The following is a 20,443-nucleotide window of genomic DNA, read 5'->3' as shown; positions in this document are numbered from 1 at the left end:
GTGTGCATGTGTGTTAGCTGAGCTCTGAGAGAAGCTGAGAGCGAGAGGCAGAAGAATTGTGTTCGAGAGCAGCATAGGCAAAAGAAGAGCAGAGACTGTTCTTTTCCCAACAGCACAGAGAGAGAGGAGAAACAGGGAAAGAGAGAGAGGCTCTTTGCCTTCTTTTTATTTTTTGGACTCCTTTTTTATTGCCTTCAGAAAAAAAAACATGTCAGTGTCGGGGAAGAAAGAGTTTGATGTGAAACAGATCCTCAGACTGCGCTGGAGGTGGTTTAGTCATTCCTCACAGAGTTCGGCAAACAGTGGGAGCTACATCCAGCAGGAGGGGTTTGAGCACCGGGGCACAGCAGTTCAGAACAGGTTAAAGAGTCATTCTCGGGACAGAAGCGGGCTTCGTAAGACTGGAAGCCCAGTGCACAGCATTCTGGCGCCAACTCCAGGACCCACACCAGTCTACGCCAGACCTGCTAATCAGTCATGGCACCAGCAGAACATCATCGAGCACTTGCAGGTGAACGATGAACTGCCCAAAATCGGTTCGCCAGAAAATTACAGGAAAGAAGATGGAAAACTTGGGAAAGAGGATGTAAAGGCAACCTCTGAGGATCCTTCAGAAGAGGAGGCGAGAGAAAGGTATGGTTTCAGGGGCTTGTGCGAATTTAGAGATCCTAAGAAGCCATATGGGGTTCCATGCAGCATTGCTATCTCTCTGGTATTCTCAAACTGAAGTGATGTTGATTGGGTTTAATTACAAGGGATGTTTTATAAAGCGTGTGCAATCTACATTTTTGAATGCTATTTTGCACCATTACATATGTGTTGCATAGTTTCAAGTGTGCTTTATATTAAATATTGTCCAAGAATATGAAATAAAGCATCTTTGTTGATATGCAGCAGTGTACTGTCAAAATTATATTTTCTCCTATTGGGAAGGTTGTTTTAGCTTATTAAATTATAAATAATAAAATTAGAGAGCATATGCTAATGTCATATAGTACAATTAATGGCTTTATTTTCTTTGCAGTTATATTGAATGACACAGTTACATTGCATCGTAACCAAGCTTCTAAATCAAGAAGAAAGGCACTAATTCACTTAACCTAATAATCTGATCTGATGTCTTTGTCATATTTTCGTATCAGGTATACTTTGTATACATGACAAAAAGATAGAATCACATGAATACTATATTACAGATTACAGTCTTCTAAAAATAATTTAGTAGAACTACTGACTTTTGGTAGCTTACTCCAACAACTGAAAAACATAAAAGCTGTCAGCATTATCTTTCTGTAAAAACTAATCCTGTATTCAATTATCACACACAAAATATTTTTTTCTTAAATTTAAGTTTCTTTAATCATATCACATTTTCAGGTATCTAAGATATTTATTCCACATCTGCATTGTGAAGAAGGGATTTTGGTGCATATTCTCTGTTATAAATATGACACTAAGTACACTGGTATAGCAGAAAACTCTTTGCTACTAGAACTACAAAAAAGGCACATAAATTAATTATTTATTATACAGCTGACATTTAGAAACGTAGTTCAAATGAAGGAGGGAATGTTAATTTGTTCATCTGCAACAGCTCCAATTAATCAGGCTCATCCCCCTTCTCATTAGAGGAGGCTAATTATAAAGTAGTGGTTGGTTTATTGTGCTTGCAATTTGTTTCCTTATCTTTAGGGTCTCTTAAGGGATCTGAATAGCAAACTGTAAGCAGGAAAATGCTCAGTTTGTGTAATGTGTACTATTGTTTTCTATAGCGTCATCCTGTGCTACTGCAGGAAGTAAACTGTGTCTGAAGGAAGGACAAAACCTGCATAAAGTGATAATAACAGCTTTTTGAAATACTGTAGTTGTTTAAAGACATGCTTTAATTATAGAAGAAACCATTAAATAAACTCTTCATTACATGTAGTCTGTTGTGCTTACCGTTATTTTCAAATTATAGCGTCCAGTTCATTAACATTTTTCATTTGCATTGTGCTTTGGATGATATTTTTAGAACATTTGTATGCTTTAAAATGTGTACTTACAGCAGGTAGCTAGATGTCTAGAATTCTGTCCTTTATGAATATATGTTTTTTAAATCTCTATGTAATTGTAATCCTTGTGCTGAGTTTTGGAATATTTATTCCAAATAAATATTTCTTTTTGAAAAACATTAGTATCTACTTCCTATTGCAAAATGCACAAAAGTAAAAATGGCATTTTCCCCAAAACTGCTAAATGGCAATAAACATTCTAAAATTGCAAATTCAGCTACAGTTTTTTTTGTTTCTATTAAGAACAGAAAAAACAAATAGTATATTTTCAATGACAAAATCTTGTTAAATCTTCTAATCATGTTATTCAAATATCAGTTTATCTATTTTATTGCAATAAAAAATAATCATACGTTGTGTACCATAATTAAAACTTTATTAATCACTAAGAAATGTTATAATACATTGAGTTTTATGGATATATGATTTACACAGAGAGCAACATAAAACCACCAGAGGAAAAAAAAGACTCCATTATAAAATCAATAAATAACTTTCTGCTTTATAATATTGCTGGTAGATAGCTTTGTGTTTAGATCAATACTTGATCAATAAAACTTTAGCATGATGCAGAAATGTAAGTAGTATGATAGATCAATTCAAGAGCAGCAGAGGACAGGTCTGTAACTTAATCCATCTTTTTTATGATACTTTTTATCCCTCTGTCACATAGACTGTCATTGATGATCTGTTTGACTTTGAATCTACATTGTCTGTGAGGGTTGACCTTATAACTTTAGTGTTGGTCTCAAAAGGTGATATTACCGAGCTATTTTAAAATGCTTTTTGTGCATGGAAGAATATTTTTTAAATTATTTTACAATGTCTCTCGGAACAACAACACAGTTCCATTAATACAAATCTAGAAAGCTTTACACCCTGAGTTTTTTAGTGGTTAAAGTGATCTGCTGGAGTTTTGTAATGAAATAGCTGTTGTGGTGCACATGGTTATTTAACTCCTATCCCTATGTTTCCCTATGCCTTGATTCCACAATCAACATGTGATTTTAGTAGAAAGTCCTTTTATATTTGCTATTTCCATTGTTTCACAGGCTTTTTTTATGATTCTGTAAAACTCACAACCTGTCTATGATGTTTATTGAATCAATAGAAGATGATTCTGACAGGTGGTCAGGATTTATTTCACTAGCTTTTGTGTTTCAGATGAAGATTCTGAAAAGGAATAGGTATCAGTAAAGGGTACCTCTTTTCAAATAGATGTGGATGACCAGTGAAGTCCATCTGGATTTATGCATGGTCAGTCAAGCTAGAAATATAATACTTTATCCCTCTGTCACACAGACTGTCATTCATGTTCCTTGTTTGCCTTTGATTCCACATTGTGTGTGAGGGTTGACCTTGTAACCTTAGTATTGGTCCCAAAAGTTGATATTCCCAAGCTTTCTAAAATGATTTTTGTGCATAGAAGTGGGATCCAACCTTATCAAATGTTACACACCTTTCACTGTCAGTTTAGTAGGAATAATCTGAAAATGTAAAACCATTTATTTAAAAAAGAACTTTATGGCTTTATGGCTCAAAACTGGTTGTGGAAATTTTAAATGAATTATATATAAGCTAAATAATAATAAAGCTAATTACCTTATGTGTTCCATTTTGGTGAGTGAGTATGCTTTAAAATTTTCCACTGCAGCTTTATTATCTAAAAGCTACAAAATAAGGAACATTGGTACCTTTTCAACATCTGCAATCTAAATCTTCTTACATGGATGTCTAAAGTGAAGGAACCTTTTGAATAAAAAGTTACTGACTATGAGAAGCCCCTAATACAATTTCTGAATATCAAAGACACTTGAATATTTTTTGTATTGGTAGCATCAAAAGGGGAGCTCAAAACTGGATTATTGTTTTCTTGAAATACATGGTGTTTGAGTGTGGCTATCTAGGTCATGTTGTTTGAGGATGGAATTGATATCTCCAAGGTTCATTCCTATCCGATCTTGTGAGGAAGAGAACTGAGCATCCCACCAGCTTACTTGCCTCTGCAAAAAGTAAGCACAGCACCTAAACCTGTCACATGAACTGCTTAGGGAGGTGCTCATTCAATTCTGGAAATATAATCTTACTCTAAACAATGGATTTGGATGTACAGTATACAGATAATATTTTAAACGTCAGCATTTGAAAGCAAATCCTGTTAGTCCTGCAGTCTGTCAATGTGTTCTTTCTAGGTTGTGGTGGGTTTTCTAGAAATTGTTTGGTGAAGCCTTGTTGATCAGTACTTATTTATTTAAAAGAGTCCAACCTTTAATTTTAGTTTGCCATAGTGTTAGGACTAAGTGAACCATGACCTTTAGATCTTGTGAACAGTAGACAATTATTAAAACTGAACCAGAGGGAGCTTACTTAATGACAAGTTCTCCAAGTACTGTAGGTTCAATGCACAGTGGTTTAGTAGGTCCTCATGAATGTTCATTATAGTTGCTCTGCACACTTAGAAAACAGAGATTGCTCTCTGACCTTTCTCAGCTCCTTTCTGTTCTAGGAGCCATTTACTAATCCACTAACTAGTAAAAATCGTACTAAGGTCACCTGTCACAGTCTGTAGTGATCTAAGTATCAATAATTCATTGGGATCTTGACCTGAATTTCCTTTAATGTGTCATGGGGCTCTCTGCCTTCACAGGGACAATTTAAGTGTTCCGGTGCTGTTCTAGCTAAGTCACATGCTTCAGAGAGTGAATGTGTCCTTCAGGAGCCGGAGGTTTAAAAGCTTCTATGTTTCTTCTTAATCAATAACTTTCACCGAACTTAGCACATAATAACAATCAGCTTAAAAAGGTCACTCCATATAATCAACTGAACTCTAACTCCTCATATTATTCTACCATTGCTGCACTTCTTTATCTTTAAATCTCACCTTGCTTTTCTGTAATGGTTTTTAGCACCTTGGTTTCTTCAGGTTCAATGCTTCCTTAAGCATGTAATATCAGTTTAAATTTAAGCAATGCTCTAGTTAATTATTTGCTTAGTTCTTATCCAGGGCATTTTACAGTGTTTACAAAGTTTTACATGTGAAAATATATTAAAAGGAGGTTCCTAAACCTTGTCCTAGAGCAATGATTTTTTAATCCTGGTCCTGGAGGAACACTGTGTTTACTGTTTTGTTTTTTCTGTAGCTTAAGTCTTAATCACAGGGTAATTGATTTCAGTGTTCTGTTTGAGGTATGTTTGTTAATTTACTTTCAGCTCTTGAAAGGTCAAATGGGATTTGTAATTAGTATCAATCCTGTAATAATTTTTGTGTTTCAAAACTGCTCTCATTCAGGTGTGTTGCCTGACACGTAGCCAATTGCACCACTGCAGAAGGAAAATAAACACAGTCATCAAAACCACTCAGGAGTGTGTGGTATAGTGTCATTCCCTCCTATGTATGTTTTTCATAAAGTGATCTAGTAAAAGCAGTTTAGTCCAAATGACAAACAAAAAGAAGCTGCATAAAGATCTGTATTCTAATTGCTGGTAATAGTACCTTTGAATTAGGGTGTTTGTGACACTGAGGACCAAAGTACTGAAAAATAAGTTAACATGCTAGCAGATTATCTCACAGACGCAGTGTTCTTTTGGGAATAGGGTTGGGAACCACAGTCCTAGAGGACCGCTGTCTTGCGGGTTTTCATTCCAGGACAGGTCTTGATGATCTCATTGAACTACTGTAATTATTTGCTTGCTTGGAGCAGTGATTTAAGAAAACCTACAGGCTTTTTATTTCGTGTTACTGTTGTTTTATTGACTATCATTGTCTTTTGGATGTAATTCTGTCATGGTGTTGAATGCAATGGCACTGTAGAATGGTTTCTGGTGGTATCATTCAAATTTAAGAGCAAGACAACATGAAAATGTTTTAAAAAATATAGATTTTTCCCAGTTATAATGGATAACTATTAAGCCATTACTATGAATACCTCATTGACTATAATAGCCATGAGGATGGCACTAATCATTATAGTAGTCACTGTTTTTTAAATGGGTATAAAAGAAAAGTTTTGGAACTGATTGTTAAAAGTGAGCTGAATAAAATGTGATCTAGTAAACCAACAATTCACATTAGATAGATAAGACTTTATTGATCCCGAAGGGAAATTGATGTGTTATAGCAGCCCAAGAGAAGCAAAAAAAAAAACAGACATCAGGATAGACAAAAAAATTAGAATACGTACTGTAATTCAAAATAAATATGAAATAAAATAAAAATAAATACATAGGTGTGTGCAAAATATGATCATAGTCACTGTAAAAACAATAAAATATGTGAATAGGTATATACAGATTGAGTGTCCAAAAAGTACAATGGAGCAACATGCTGTCCATAGACGAGCAAATGAAGGGCTAACAGTCCTAGCCTAGGGCAGTGTTATACACCCTGACAGCTGCCGGGAGGAAAGACCTGAGGAAACGTTCCCTTGAACACTGTAGCTGGAGCAGTCTGTTGCTAAAAGTGCTCCGCTGCCCAATAACAGTCCCATGAAGCAGATGAGAGGCGTTGTTCATGATGGCTGTGAGCTTGGTCAGCATTTTCCTCTCAGCCACCACCTCCAGAGGGTCAAGGCTCAGCCCCAACACAGAGCCAGCCTTCTTGATAAGTTTATTGCTGCTGCTGCCCCAGCACACAACAGCGTAGAAGATGGCCGCTGCCACCAGTGATTCCTAAAAAATGTGTAGCAGTGTTCCACACACACCAAAGGACCTGAGCCTCCTAAGAAAATAGAGTTGGCTCTGACCTTTCTTGTACAGGGCGTCAGTGTTACCAGACCACTCCAGCTTATCATCCAGGTGTACCCCTAAGTACTTGTAGGACTGCACCCGCACTATGTTCTCACCCTGGATGGTAACAGGGTTCAGCGGAGACTTACTAAGTCACAACTATATTATTCTATCTCAAAGGTTTCATGTCTGTCCAAATCTTTGTTATACATGGCGTTTTTCTTTGAGAAGGAAATTACTGAGGAAAAGTAGATTAGTAAATACTTTATTGTTTCCTGAATACCCCTCTATTTCATCTCTTGAAATCTTCCAAAAAATATCTATTACATTGGACTAAAATAGAATTAGGTTGGTTTGAATGTAAATGGTCACTATAATTTTATAAAAAGGTCTTTTAGCTCTGAAATAGAAGTTCACTCCTCTCAAAATGCCTGTACATCCTTGTGTAAACATAAACCGTGCCAAAATATTCTCACAGCACAATACACAGACATGTTTCTTTTTCTAGTATAAAGCCTTGAATATGAATAAAATATCATATTAAAAACTGTGACATGTTTAGGATTGAAGCTTTTGAAGTGAAGAAGCAAACAGGAAGTTTTGTATATTCTCTCAGGACGCTGCACTCCAACTTTTTAGCTGAAAATAACAATAAAATATTGTGATTGGTTTCGCAAAAAGCTTAAAACGTTTACATCCAACTGTACAAAACTGTACTGTTTCTTTCATTTACAATGTAAGAATATTTTGCCTTCAGTTTAGAAGAACAGAAAAAAAGAGTATCATTTAAAACAGTAAAGAAAATTCCCTTGATTTCACTGTAACAACAGGTTAAACTTACTCTGTTGTTTAGAATCCTAAGGACTATTCAGTGTGATATACACTACCACTCATGACACAAAGTTTAAATTCTTTCATAAGCACAGAGTCAAAAGAGGGAAATTTTTGCCTAGTGAAGACCATGTTGCACCGAAATGCATTGCATGTGATTTGAGGAAGTCATTTCTATTAGAGAGTTGTAAGATACATTTTTTCTGTTTCACTTATACTTTTTACATCTTGAAGGGAGTTTAAAACTTGGCCAGAAATAATTGTATGTTGCCATCTGGACTGGGACTCTTTTTTCTGTCATTTGCAGTAAACCTGAAATTAACTCAGGTTTTTTTTGTCTTTCTGCTCTGGTTCTGAGCAACCTAATTTGTCCACTAGGGTTAAACATTTTGGATTGCAGTTTTGATTACATTAGTCTGTTAAAATTGTGTCAGCAGTGCAAGCAGATTTTATGTTTATGCTATGATCAGCTGTTCTCATCTAGGTATTTGATTCAATTTCCCACTAGTTGTGATTCATTAAAAAACTGTAATGCAGCCAAAACTGATTGTGCTAAGAAATGAATAAAATATTTTGGGAACTAAATTAATCTAGGTCTAGTTGAATAACTTGATCTCCATGGTAACTGTTAAAACATGGCAAGCTCTAAGTTTAGATCATTTCACACTACTTCAAGTGATATCACCGTCAAATATGAAATGTTGTCCTCATGTGTAGTGCTGCATTGTTTGATGAAAAAAGTATCAGATAATTGGTTTTCTTTTGTTATTTATCACCTAACCAGAAATAGTGTTAATCTATGTGAATGTCAGTGCCTGGGTAGAGAAAAACAAACTAACAGTGGACATCAAAGCAAAATATTCCCAGTCTGAACGATTTTTTTTTCACAGGAATTAATAATTCTCTTTTCCTCTCCAGTGGACAGTGGTGTGCTTTTCCCTTCAGTATTAGAAAAAATAATTTTGTTTCTGCCTTGAGATGGAGATCAGTACATCAGTTCTAGGGTGTTGATCTTATACTAGCAGGTGGCACTGTATTGCAATATCACACCTTTGAGAGCAAGTTTAGAAAAGCACAGTAGCAAGGCAGGAAAGTGTTACATATATTCTATATATAAATAAAAAATAAATAAAATAGGAGGTAGTTGTTAAGGCTGGGTCCACCTTGAGCCCTGTGTTTTCTCTTATTTGCATGTAGTGATGTTGTGATAATGGATTGATAGATGGCTATGGTTTGAAACAGAAATATTGGAACTCTGTGTATGAAAAAAAGCATTGCATTGTATATTTGAAACTCATAGCACTTACATTCCTGTTTTTTCTAACTGAGATTTCTGACCTGTGTATTCTGGATGTAGAATTCATGGTTTATTCAGTAATTTAAGGATTATTAATGTTGTTTATTTGACATTGCATGATACCACATTCAATTTCTATCTGCGCTGCAACCATACAGATATCTGTTGAATTTCAGACATCATTGATGGCACATTATGTTGTAATTGAACAATGTGTTTAATACAATGTGTTCAACAAAGCCATTTCAAGTGACCAAAAGTACTGGGACATATTCCATCCATCCATTTTCTAACCGCTTCTTCTAATTAAGGGCTGCAGGGGAACTGGGCAAGCAAAGGGCATAAGGCAGGGTTAGGGTTAGATATACAACCAAATAAGCCAATTAATTTACCAGTTGGTTTTGGAATGTGGAAGGAAAATGTAGTACACAGAGGACATCCATGCAAACACAGGGTGATCGTACAAAGTCCATGCAGATAGTACCCCAGTTGCCCTAGCTCTACAAGGCTGAAATGCTAACCACTGTGCCACTAAGACATATTCATCTTAAGCAAATTTCAGAGTTTAGAAGTCATTTTTTGTTGTATCTCTCTTTAAGGCAATAACTTCATGAAGTCTATAACCCACTGAGCTAACCACATCCATAGTGTAATTATTTGTGAAGCCTTTGATGTGGCCAGTTTGAGATTTTGCCTATTCTTGGGGTGTTCTGACTACATTTTCTCTCTTCAGCATGTAAATGCATGCTTCATAGAATTCAAATTTTTCCAGACTAAGATTTAAAATGTTTTTTCTTTGGATAAACTACTTGGTTGCATTGCCCTTATGTATGAGATCTGTAAAAAACACTAAAGACAGTAGCTCCTGTACTGTTTGCTGTTTCCTTACCCTCAATTCTTTCTTCCCCACTCTCTGGCTCTTGTATTCTCAACCTGTCAGTGTCCATCCATCCAGAGGTCAAGTTAAAGACTAAACCTGTGTCATCTAGACTCTCTCAACAGTGGGGGGAAGAGCCAAGTGACACAGCACTCCTTCAAGTGCGAATGTCTTCTATCAGCCCAGGTCAGCATGCCAACCCTGTTTCTCAGTATCACCCAACAGCCTCATTGGGCCTGGTGAATGCGGCCTCCACGGGAGAACTTGTAATGCCACTCAGTACTGCTGAAGCTGACTTCCTCAATCTACTTCATATCTCATTGAGTCCCAAAAGTCTGTAAACCAGCCCGGTCCATCACTAGCAAGAACACTCTTCTGGAGCTCACTCTCTCTCTTATAACAACTTATTATTTTTTTTATTTTCTCAAGCAATGATGGTCTGAGGATAAGTCTTGTCTTTGCCCTCCTCATTGCAACAGTACACACAACTAAAAACAGATTGCATCAAAAAAGTAAAATGTGACAGTTAAAACCATTCATTGTGCTACTTAGCAGATGTACTTCTGACAAAAAAGATTCATACCATTTTTTGCAAGAACGGGTGTTCCTATTAAATTTCAAATAATAAATAAGAGATGTAGGCATAGGCTAAAATACAATATAGAAACTAGATATTGCCACAAAATGCAACTTTTAGGCTTTCTTAAGCCGGCATCACACTACATGACTCAACAGGGGGTGACTAATTACACAATTCCCTCACAACTTTTCATCATGGTTCCAAATCTTGTTTTAAGCTGCAAAAGTACCGGGAGGTTGCCTCATTTTGGCAGCCAATCAACATGGAGCACACCGGAATAACAGTAGGAGCACCACACGAAAGTAAACAAAACAACAAAGAGGGAAACGACAAACACGAAACATCGAACAGACATGTGCTGCCTCCAAAGTTTGCAGTGCACAGTCCAAAACACTCGCTTTCCTTCTTTCCTTGAGCGCTCATTGGCTGTTGAGTGTCACAGACACAAGAGCCCACCCTTACGACTTGCGAGTCGCAAGTCGCAGAGAGTCGTAAGGGCTGTTAAGAGCGCTATGACTGAGTCTACACAACTGATGGTAACGGGCGCGCGCTGCAACTCTTTTCAACTCACAGTGATTTTCTTAGTCATAAGAAAACATTGTCTACTTAGCTGCCATTTTTAAGGGCAGCTTTCGAGTTTCTCAAGGTACCTACAGTATACATTTTACTTTCATTTTAATTAATCCTTTGAAGAGGTAATAACATTACACTTTGTGCCTTATTTAGGAAAGAACTTTCTAAACAGTTACTGTTTTCAAATTAATTGTTCTGTTACCAACAACAATAATAAAAATCAATAACTATTAAAATTTCAGTAGTCTCTCTCGGTTCTGGTCCTTTCTTCTCTTACTCTATATTGTTATCTTTCTAGATTGTGTCATTGTGTTTTTTTACAAGACTGATAGAGCTCAGCAGCAATTGTACATGACAAAACAAAAAACATTGAATACTATTTATACAAACAATGGACTGTATTATAATCAAGAGGTCAGATAATCGACAATAAATCACCCTAAAAAGAAAATAAGCCTCCATTAACCATAATTAAAAACAGTTTCATCTTGCAGGCTAATTAGATGTAAAAAAGCAGAAAGCCATGGCATGTTGTCTTTGTCTCAGCCAAGAAGCTTAACAGCTTAAGATAAGCATTGTAAAGTAAAAAACAATGACTGTGGATGAAATTATGATAAAATCAACAGGAAACTGAAGAAATATTTTAATTCTGATAAGGCTGAAAAGAGAACATTTACAGCACTTATTTTGTTTTACTTTACTCTAAAAAATGTAATCTATATAAGTGGGAGATTATGAATTTTCCTATATAATATCTATTAATTAATATTCACTGTGGTATTTATTATATCTACAGTCGTATAGTATTTGAGTATTTTATGTGTTGAATATGGAAGAGAAGTCCAAGGGATTATATTTCCCATAAATTAAAAAGTTTGCCTTTTATTTAGGATTTGGCATTAATTTTTACTTAAAATGAAGTTAAAACGATTATGGATTTGTTTTATTTAAAATGGAGCTTGGGGACATAGTTAGAATTTCATTACAGGGCCCATTAGATTCTGTATTCTCTAATTGTGTGATTTTGAATCACCCGCACATTGCTGATTTCAGCATAAAATGCATACAGGGCTATTTCATGAGTTGTCTACTAGCACTTCATTTAAAGGTGCATTTTTGCTTGAGAGATGTAAATTAACACTCTTCTGTAGTCACCTTCAGATAATCTGCTTACACCCTTTCCTGAGGTCTGGCACTCAACAAAGCTTTTTAAAACCTTCTTCTCCTTTTCAGCCACAAAACAACACATGCGAACATACAGTAGAGAGCTTCTTGTTTGTAGTTTATTAATTAATAACAACAATTGTTTGAAGTAAATTGCTAAAGGGATTTCTAACAGGTCAGATGATCTATTTAAAACTGTGTTAGTGAATAAAAATGTTGTCATTTTTGGACAAAAAAACAAAAAGGAAATCAAGCAAAACACATAGAGATAGAGATAACATCTCTATCTCATTCTACACTTGAAGTGTCTAATTCGAAAAATTGTACAGTAAAGCAGGTTTTCTAGACTGGCTTATCTGACAAAAGTCCCTGAATGGAGATAAGAAACTGCCAGGATCTACACTGTAGCACAAGCCAGGTGTGTCACGTTCTGTGATAGGGTTAAGGTAGCTAGAGACAGCAGTGAAGTTCATAGCTTGGTGCTTGTGAGTCTGAGTACCAAAGTAAATACTTTGTCCTCACCCAAAAAAAATCTTTAGTGTGGAACAAGGATTCAAAGAGGTTTAACTGAAGTATGATATTCCAATATCAAATTGATAGTAATTTGACAAGTGATTGAGTCAACACTAATTCAAATTTGGACAAGAAAACATAAAAACAAACCTTGTTTGTAATTTTGAATCAACTAAACTAAACTAAAAGAGACATACTGCACTGTACTTTGAATGTGAGCAGCACACCTATTATTTTTTACATTTAGAAATATATTTTCCGTGTTTTTTCCTAACACATCTACTGTCTGTAGATTAAAATACAAATATACAACGCGATTTTTTGATATAGTACAAAATATAGTACTATTTTCCCATTGTTTTAGCCAGCCCATAACTAGTCCATCTGAGACCACACAGAAAGGGATAGTTCCTGGTTTGGCACACTTTTATAGTGGAACAATGAATGGGGTATTGTTGGTAAATGATGAAAACTGATGGTCACACAGTTGTGAGGCTGATAGCATTTTTAGAGAGACTAACAATGTTGCTGAGTTTTAATGTTGAAAAGTAGTGTTTAATTTGAAAACTGCACTATGAATAAACAATGGCAATATCTGCTTGTATAAGTAGTAGGATTTTTATTTGTATTTTATCATTTCAGATACTAATGCAAGACCAAACAGTTTAAGAGCTATTAGCAAGAGTACCTAACATTATTTTAAATGGTGCACCATAAGCTATTGTTTTTCTTTTTCTCATATATGCATTGCTATTGTGTGTTATGTTGTTTTCAGTTTGTAAATGTACAAAATACTGCAATTTTATAACAGAAGGGTGTGTTTAACCACACTTATGTATGAAAGCCTAAATTCCAGTGACACATACTTCAGTGATACAATGTTCTTCTTTGCTTTCTATGAATTTTCTTCTCATTAGCTCAGTCTGTCATTTACTTTTTACATTATTAAAATTACCTCTTGTCAAATTTCTGCTTTAGACATGCTCAGCTCATTTTTTTAACTTTTTTTTCTTCTGGTAAGAGTAGCTGTATTCTTTTTCTTTTAAAGGTGGTATTATCATTTTTTTCTGTTTATAACCTCATAATCTGGAATCAGCAATTAGCAACTAGCTCAGGTTTTCAGCACAATAAGTGAAGGGAATAATGGTTGTAACATGCCTTTCTCCAATACATACAATTTTGAGCAATTTGGCTTTTAACACACGTGTGAGCTGCATATTGCCTCAAAGAAGAGTTAATATAGGATTACATTGATTAAAGCAATGATTCAGTTCTCACAATATTGCAGGATCACAGGTGCCTGGAAAATGAAAAAATGATGCTTGTGCCTGGCAAGCTGGGGATGTCCTGGCCAACCAAAACCCATTCATCCCTCACTATCTGCTAAAGAGGTTGGAATGTCATTATGCAATTTGTTGCAATGTAATAATATCAATAGGACTTAATATGCTTAAAGGCACAACAGTTGCCTTTACTGGTTGTGCCAATTGGTAGCCCCCTTTTTACTGAATTCTCATATATTTAATCAAGACAATCTGAAAATGACTTTTTGTAGTAAGTCGTGGTTGTGGTTCAACTGGATTCTGTTTTTTGGAAAAACCTTATGGTGTTATGTTCAGTGCTGAAGAGACTTCAAGATGATGTGTTTGTACCAATGATCAATGAAAATGCAATTTTTTGAAAATGGAACTGTGTTGCACCTAGAGGAAACCCATGCAAACTGAGGAAAGGATACAAATTCCACATAGTGAGCACCCCAGGAATTGAAACCTGGACCCTAGAGCTGCAAGCACAACCATGCTAACAACTGCACTGCCACTCTGCCTCTACCTAAATGGCCTGCTAACTAATTTAAGCATCCTTTTAAAAGTTTTTGTTTTGTCAAAACACTATCAAGCTGACTTCACACTGTTGATTATTGGATTGTCATTGTCCTCTGTCTCAGCAACAGTGTAAAGAAATAGACCTGGTGAGCTTGTTAGATTTGTGTTCACAAGAGAATGGCATTCTCACATTAAGTGACTACACTGCAATATTTATTATTGAGCTTTGCGACAATATTGAAAGCAAACTAGGCCATAGTTTGGTCTTTAATAAACTGAAAATATAAATGATTACAGCTTGGCAGCAGAAATTACATCTTCAGGGACTACAGTATGTCTGCCAAAGAAATATGAGCAGCTTTACAATCTGGTCTTATTTGATTGCTTCAACATTTATATTTTAAATATGTTACAAATTCTCAGTTGACAGCTCTATAAAATCACTTCAGTTGCAATTAATAACATTAAAATCTGAATATAGTAAATACTAGTGTAGCATGATTTTTTTTGTATATTAAATACCATTTACATTTTCTCACAACTATCTACTGTATGCTTCAAAAAGGTGTAATTTGTGCATAAAAGTTGAGTAATGTATTTTATTTATCCAATGATATTGCAGGTTAATGAAGAGCTATTCTTGTCCTTGGTATATACAGTATGAATACCCCTGCTTGCTTAGAATCCGCTCTAAAAACATGACTCATGTAGTGAAAAAATAAAGTATAACAACATCAAGACCAGCATTCAGGAGAAAATGAACTGGTTAGAAATACTGCATGTCACACCTATTATGAAAACAAATGAATTCACCAAATCACCATGTAATATAAGATTTCACATAGCTTCTGGCAGCTTGATAACACACCAAAGATTAGAATATAGTACATGTTAATTTTTCTGTGCCTCAGTGAAGACAAGATAGGCCAGTTGGCCTAGGGAAAAAACACAGAATTTTACCCTTCTAAAAGCCTTTTTACAAATTATAGACCTGGTGTACTTTATATTTCTTTGGTTAATTTTTTTCTACATTTATACAAAAAGGATTTATATAAAAAGGAAAATACAGTGTAAAAGTATTCAAACCCTTCCTATGATGTCACATTTAGCAAAATTACAAAATTCTGAATACATATTTTTTAACTTGAACCAGAATCATCAAAATAAAAACTTCTAAGAACAAGGTACATGTCAGCAAAAACTAAAGAGAAAAAAGATATTTGTTGTAAGTGAATAACTATTAAGACCTGTGAACTGTTTGGTGCAATTACCTTTGTCAGCAACTACAAATCTTTTGGTTAACTCTTCAACAACTTTGCACACCAGCTTAGTGCAATTTTGCCCTTTCTACTTGACAGATTTGTTGAGACTTAAGTTGCTTGGAGATCACTTACAGGAGTTTTCAAATCTTTCCACAGATTCTCAATATGATTCAAGTCAGGACTTTGAGTGGGCCATTCAAACACATTCACTTTCTTAATCTTAAACCACTCAAGTGTAGATTTGGATCTTTTTTATACTGAAAGAGAATTTTCACCCTAGTTTAAAGTCTTTATCACACTGAAATGGGTTTTCCTCAACATGACTGGTCAGCAATAATCAGAATAAAGGTTTAAGATTTAATTTGCTACCAAAGTTGCACACCAGCTTGATGCATTTTTTGCATATTATTCTTGACAGATTTCCATAAGCTGTTTTAAGTTGCTTTGGAATCACTTACAGATGCAGCCATTCAAAACAAGCAGGCGATACCGCATTATTTTGAGGTGCGCTTGACGCAGCCTACCGCGAGTTACCGTAAATTCTCCTATAGTACCTCATAATACCACGTGGTACTGCAAGTAAAATAATAGTATCCGGAATTTCCGCAAGGTGGAGCTAATAAAGCTCAACCTCTCATGTTTGAGCTGTCGCCATCAAAGTCTTTAACGAAGATATTACTAATAGTATTAATAATGAATGACCTTGGACAAGCTGTAAACTCAAAGTATTGCCCTGGTCCAAATTCTTTTTTTCATTGACCGTCTTTGTAAAAGTAACACTACAGCATTTCGCAATCACGCATTTGTTTCCAATCATGCAAAGTACAGTAATTTTTGAGAATCTCCGATTCACCATACCTTTCACATGCTCATAAAAGAGATTGATTTAGGAACATAAACATATTACTGTATGCAAACTGTACTGTATACAGTATGTATATGTATATTTAATGTCTTTACTGTGCCCGTTTAAGTATTGAATATTTATATGGAATTTTACCACTGCAGGGAAATCTTAGTAGCTGAGCATAAAAAGAATAGGAGCATACTGTAACGCATGTGAAGGCCATAAACGATATCAATTTTGGAACATAAACATACAGTATATGGCTGGTCTCGGTACTTTAAAGAAAAAATACACACCAGTATTCCATTTCTCCCTAAACATTTTAAGCATCAAAGTCTTTAACTAACATGATACCGGAGTCAACAAGCATACTTTTAGAATTTGATTAAAAGGGAATATAATATGGAATCACGTATCTAAAGAAATTAATAACGATATAATTATATTCATGTACTGCAACACAAGAATAGTACACGCTGTACTATGTCTGTTGATAATGTTTCTGTAGGGCCTTTTCAACACTCCTCATGTGACCTTGCCAGTGGCGCTGTGGGTTAGGTTCCTGATTTACACATCATACGTTGGGTGGTTGAATCCAGCTAGAGCTATGACTTTTTTTTTAACAAACATTTCTTTGAAAAAATAAAACTTTTCCCTGGGTCAGAGAGTAAATAAAACTTCACTCGCACCAAACAAATTACCACACACTGAACACTGAACATGTTAACCCAAATATGTCTCACAATACTTTTATGGTACATTACTTTGCTAAAATGTATTTAAAAATAAAAACGATTACAAACGCCAGCAGAGAGAGACACACACACACAGTTCTTCATTGTCAAAAAGTAATTGTTTTTTACTTTGTCAGCACCCAGACAAATGCAAACGCGTTATTAATGAAATTCTTTTATTCATTCTTAATCGAACTCACAAGTTGTCATCTGTTGTTGAAGCTCTGTGAGACTAGACTTACACATGGCTAGACTTGACTATTTAACCATGAGATTATGTTTATGTTTATTAATCTTCCTTGTTATGCACTGAGAATGATAAGCACCCCAAACACGAGGGCGGCGTAGCGGTTGGCTCTGGCTTTCCCATCTATACCAATGCACTTCAAGTACAACCCCCCCTCCTTCTCTTGAGTGATGGGCAACAGTTGGATATCTGGGAAAATTGTTCGTTCTACTGGCGTCTGTGAATTCCGCAGATTTTTATCGTCTTTAATTTTGTTACGTTATACATTTTAGAAACGTTTAATCTATACAAACACCACAAAACTATTTTTGATTGTATTTCTGAATGTTATGTTACACTTACAGTAGTTCACTGTTTTAAATACATCTAATTAAGAAAGTTAGGTGTTAGCATAAACTATTAGTAATCAATAATATTGAATTTAGCACTGTAATAAGTTGTTGCACTTTCCCCTGCATCTTGTAAAAATGCAGTGTTCAGTGTGTGGTTATTTGTTTGGTGCGAGTGAAGTTTTATTTACTCTCTGACCCAGGGAAAAGTTTTATTTTTTCAAAGAAATGTTTGTTAAAAAAAAAGTCATGGCTCCAGCTGGATTCAAACACCCAACGTGTGATATATAAGTTGGGAACCTAACCCACAGCGCCACTGGCAAGGTCTAAGATTTCCCTTCAGTGGTAAAATTCCATATAAATATTCAATACTTAAACGGGCACAGTAAAGACATTTAAATCTTTCTACGACCGACCAACGCACCACGAGTGCCCCTGTCGGTCAACCAATCACGTACCGCGGTATATTGACATAGCCAATTACCCCCGGTACGTGCCTGTGCCGCGCACTTTGAATGGCTGCATCTGTATGTACAGCATGTACTGTATACTGTTTGCCCTTATGAACAGCTTACCTGCTAAAGAAGTCTTTAGGCCTCTATTGTTTCTAAATAGGTTCAGCTATGGTGCACTAATTAATTGATTATCTACTTGGTGTTGGGGCTGAAAGCCACATTCTCACATAGAGTTTGATTTATAGTACTGTATGTAAAGTGAGTCGCAATGATAGTTAGGTGGTTTTGAGTAGGTTTTGTTTGGTGTATAGGAAAGATATTTGCTACTTCTTTTTTCGAAGCGCTTTGTACAATACAAGGCTGTTGGTGAGGAGAAGCCTATCTTGTAAACAACAGGCGCAAGGCAGAATACATCCTGAATGGAACACCAGTAGAGTACATCACAGGATACTCACACACTCAAACCAGGGCCAATTGACTCAAAAGCCAATTTGCCCTTCAGTAGGTCATTGGACTTTGGGAAGAAGCTAGCGTAGAGCCCCTGGAGTAAACCTATACAAACCCATGTACAGTAGGAAGAACATATAAGCTCTATGCAGATAACACCCAGGGAATTAAACCCAGGAATTAAACCCAGGACCCCACCTCTTAGAGGCAGCAATGTTAATCAATGCGTCACATTTGCTGCATAAAGTCCATTGTGAATTTTCATGTACTCAGGCCTTATTAACCACCTATATAGAAGTAGGCCTCTCACACTCTGGTACTTGCCAGTACTTTGTGTTTTCCTTCAACCCTAATAAGGTTTCCAGTCCAGATGAGAAAGTTTCATAACATAAGCTGCCACCAACAATGCAAGGATGGTGGCAGTGATGCCCTGTGTTGGGTATACACCAGATTAAATGCTTTACATTAGACTGAAAGGTTCCAATTCTGCCTTCTCAAACTGCAAATCCTTTTGCTAAATGTTTGCAGTATTGCATAAAAGCTTTGCTGCACACTACATGAGTTTGAAATGAATTTGCCACCCTAACATACACATTACTGTTGTGTAGAGCTCTGGATATTATTGACTAATGATTATTTTCTTCCCTCTCAGTCATTGAACTCTGACTCTAGCTGTTTCAAAGTTGTCATTGGCTTCACAGTAGTATCTTTCATGTTGTCTCCTTGACAGTGTGGGTAGTGCAATGTACCTTCCATTTCGCGCTAATTGAGTAGATTGTGCTCATGGTGATTAGTTATTTTTCTTCCTATTTTTTGTCCTGTGCCTTCAATGACTATTTGTGAAACATTGTGATATCTCCATAGTCTTCATGGTTGAGTTTTTCTGGAAATTCACTTCCTGGTAAATTTGTGCACCTGAATTAATTTAAGATTTCCCACAGCAAAGGATCTGAATAATGAATACAACCATGACTTTTCCATTTTTCTTTCATATTAAATATCCTCTTTCATTTATCATTTTGCTATGAATGTATAAAGTAGATTGTATATATTAATACTATTAATTTCTTTTTCAAAGTGTCATAACTGGAAGCTTTAAATAAACATTACTGTGAAAGAGAATTTGTTTTGCAAGGCACTGTGATTTTTATAAAGGAATGAAATACCCACACCTATACAGTGGGCATTTAAAGACAGTTATTGCCTCAAACTAGTATACTAGTACAATATTCATCTTTAATATTGTTGAAAAAGCAATTGCAGCAATTAGTTTTGCATTGAAGTTGCATCCTTTCTCCAAACATGAGAGACAAATCAAATTCAAATCATCACTTTTGGTCCTGCACTGTTTTTTTGGCACTTGTCCTAAAGATAAATTGCTCTAAATATAAAGTTATTTCCTGCAGTTACTTCCAATACTTTGACTCTGGGATTATTGCCTTTAAAAGAAGTTTGATAGTAAGACTACACTTCAAAATGTATGTTTCATCAGTTCTTGAGGAAATCTAAAAAAACACCACAACTCATTTCATTTCTTTTTCTTAGGATATTTAAAGCTAAAAATGCTGAAAGGATAAATATTCTTTTTGTCCTTCTTCACCCTTGAAAGTCTGCAGTTAAGGATAATGGTGTCACACCCTAGCTGGGAGTGGCTTGCAGTCTGTGGTTGCCATGGACAACAACAT

General features: G+C 35.6%; 1 protein-coding gene across 1 annotated transcript in view; it reads left to right on the top strand.

The window, feature by feature from the left end:
* The first annotated feature begins 208 nt into the window (after positions 1–208).
* The window catches only part of klhl4 (kelch-like family member 4), a 96,529-nt gene continuing 76,294 nt past the window's right edge, over positions 209–20,443 (top strand). Inside the window, exon 1 of the mRNA XM_088924969.1 lies at positions 209–633. Within this exon, the coding sequence (XP_088781095.1) occupies positions 209–633 (425 nt within the window). The remainder of the gene's footprint in view (positions 634–20,443) is intronic.

Source organism: Atractosteus spatula, chromosome 9 (genome assembly GCF_055471065.1).
Source record: "Atractosteus spatula isolate fAtrSpa1 chromosome 9, fAtrSpa1.hap1, whole genome shotgun sequence".
Classification (NCBI taxonomy): Eukaryota; Metazoa; Chordata; class Actinopteri; order Semionotiformes; family Lepisosteidae; genus Atractosteus; species Atractosteus spatula.
Note: the sequence above shows the minus strand (reverse complement) of the source record. Positions and strands in the feature narration are given on the sequence as shown.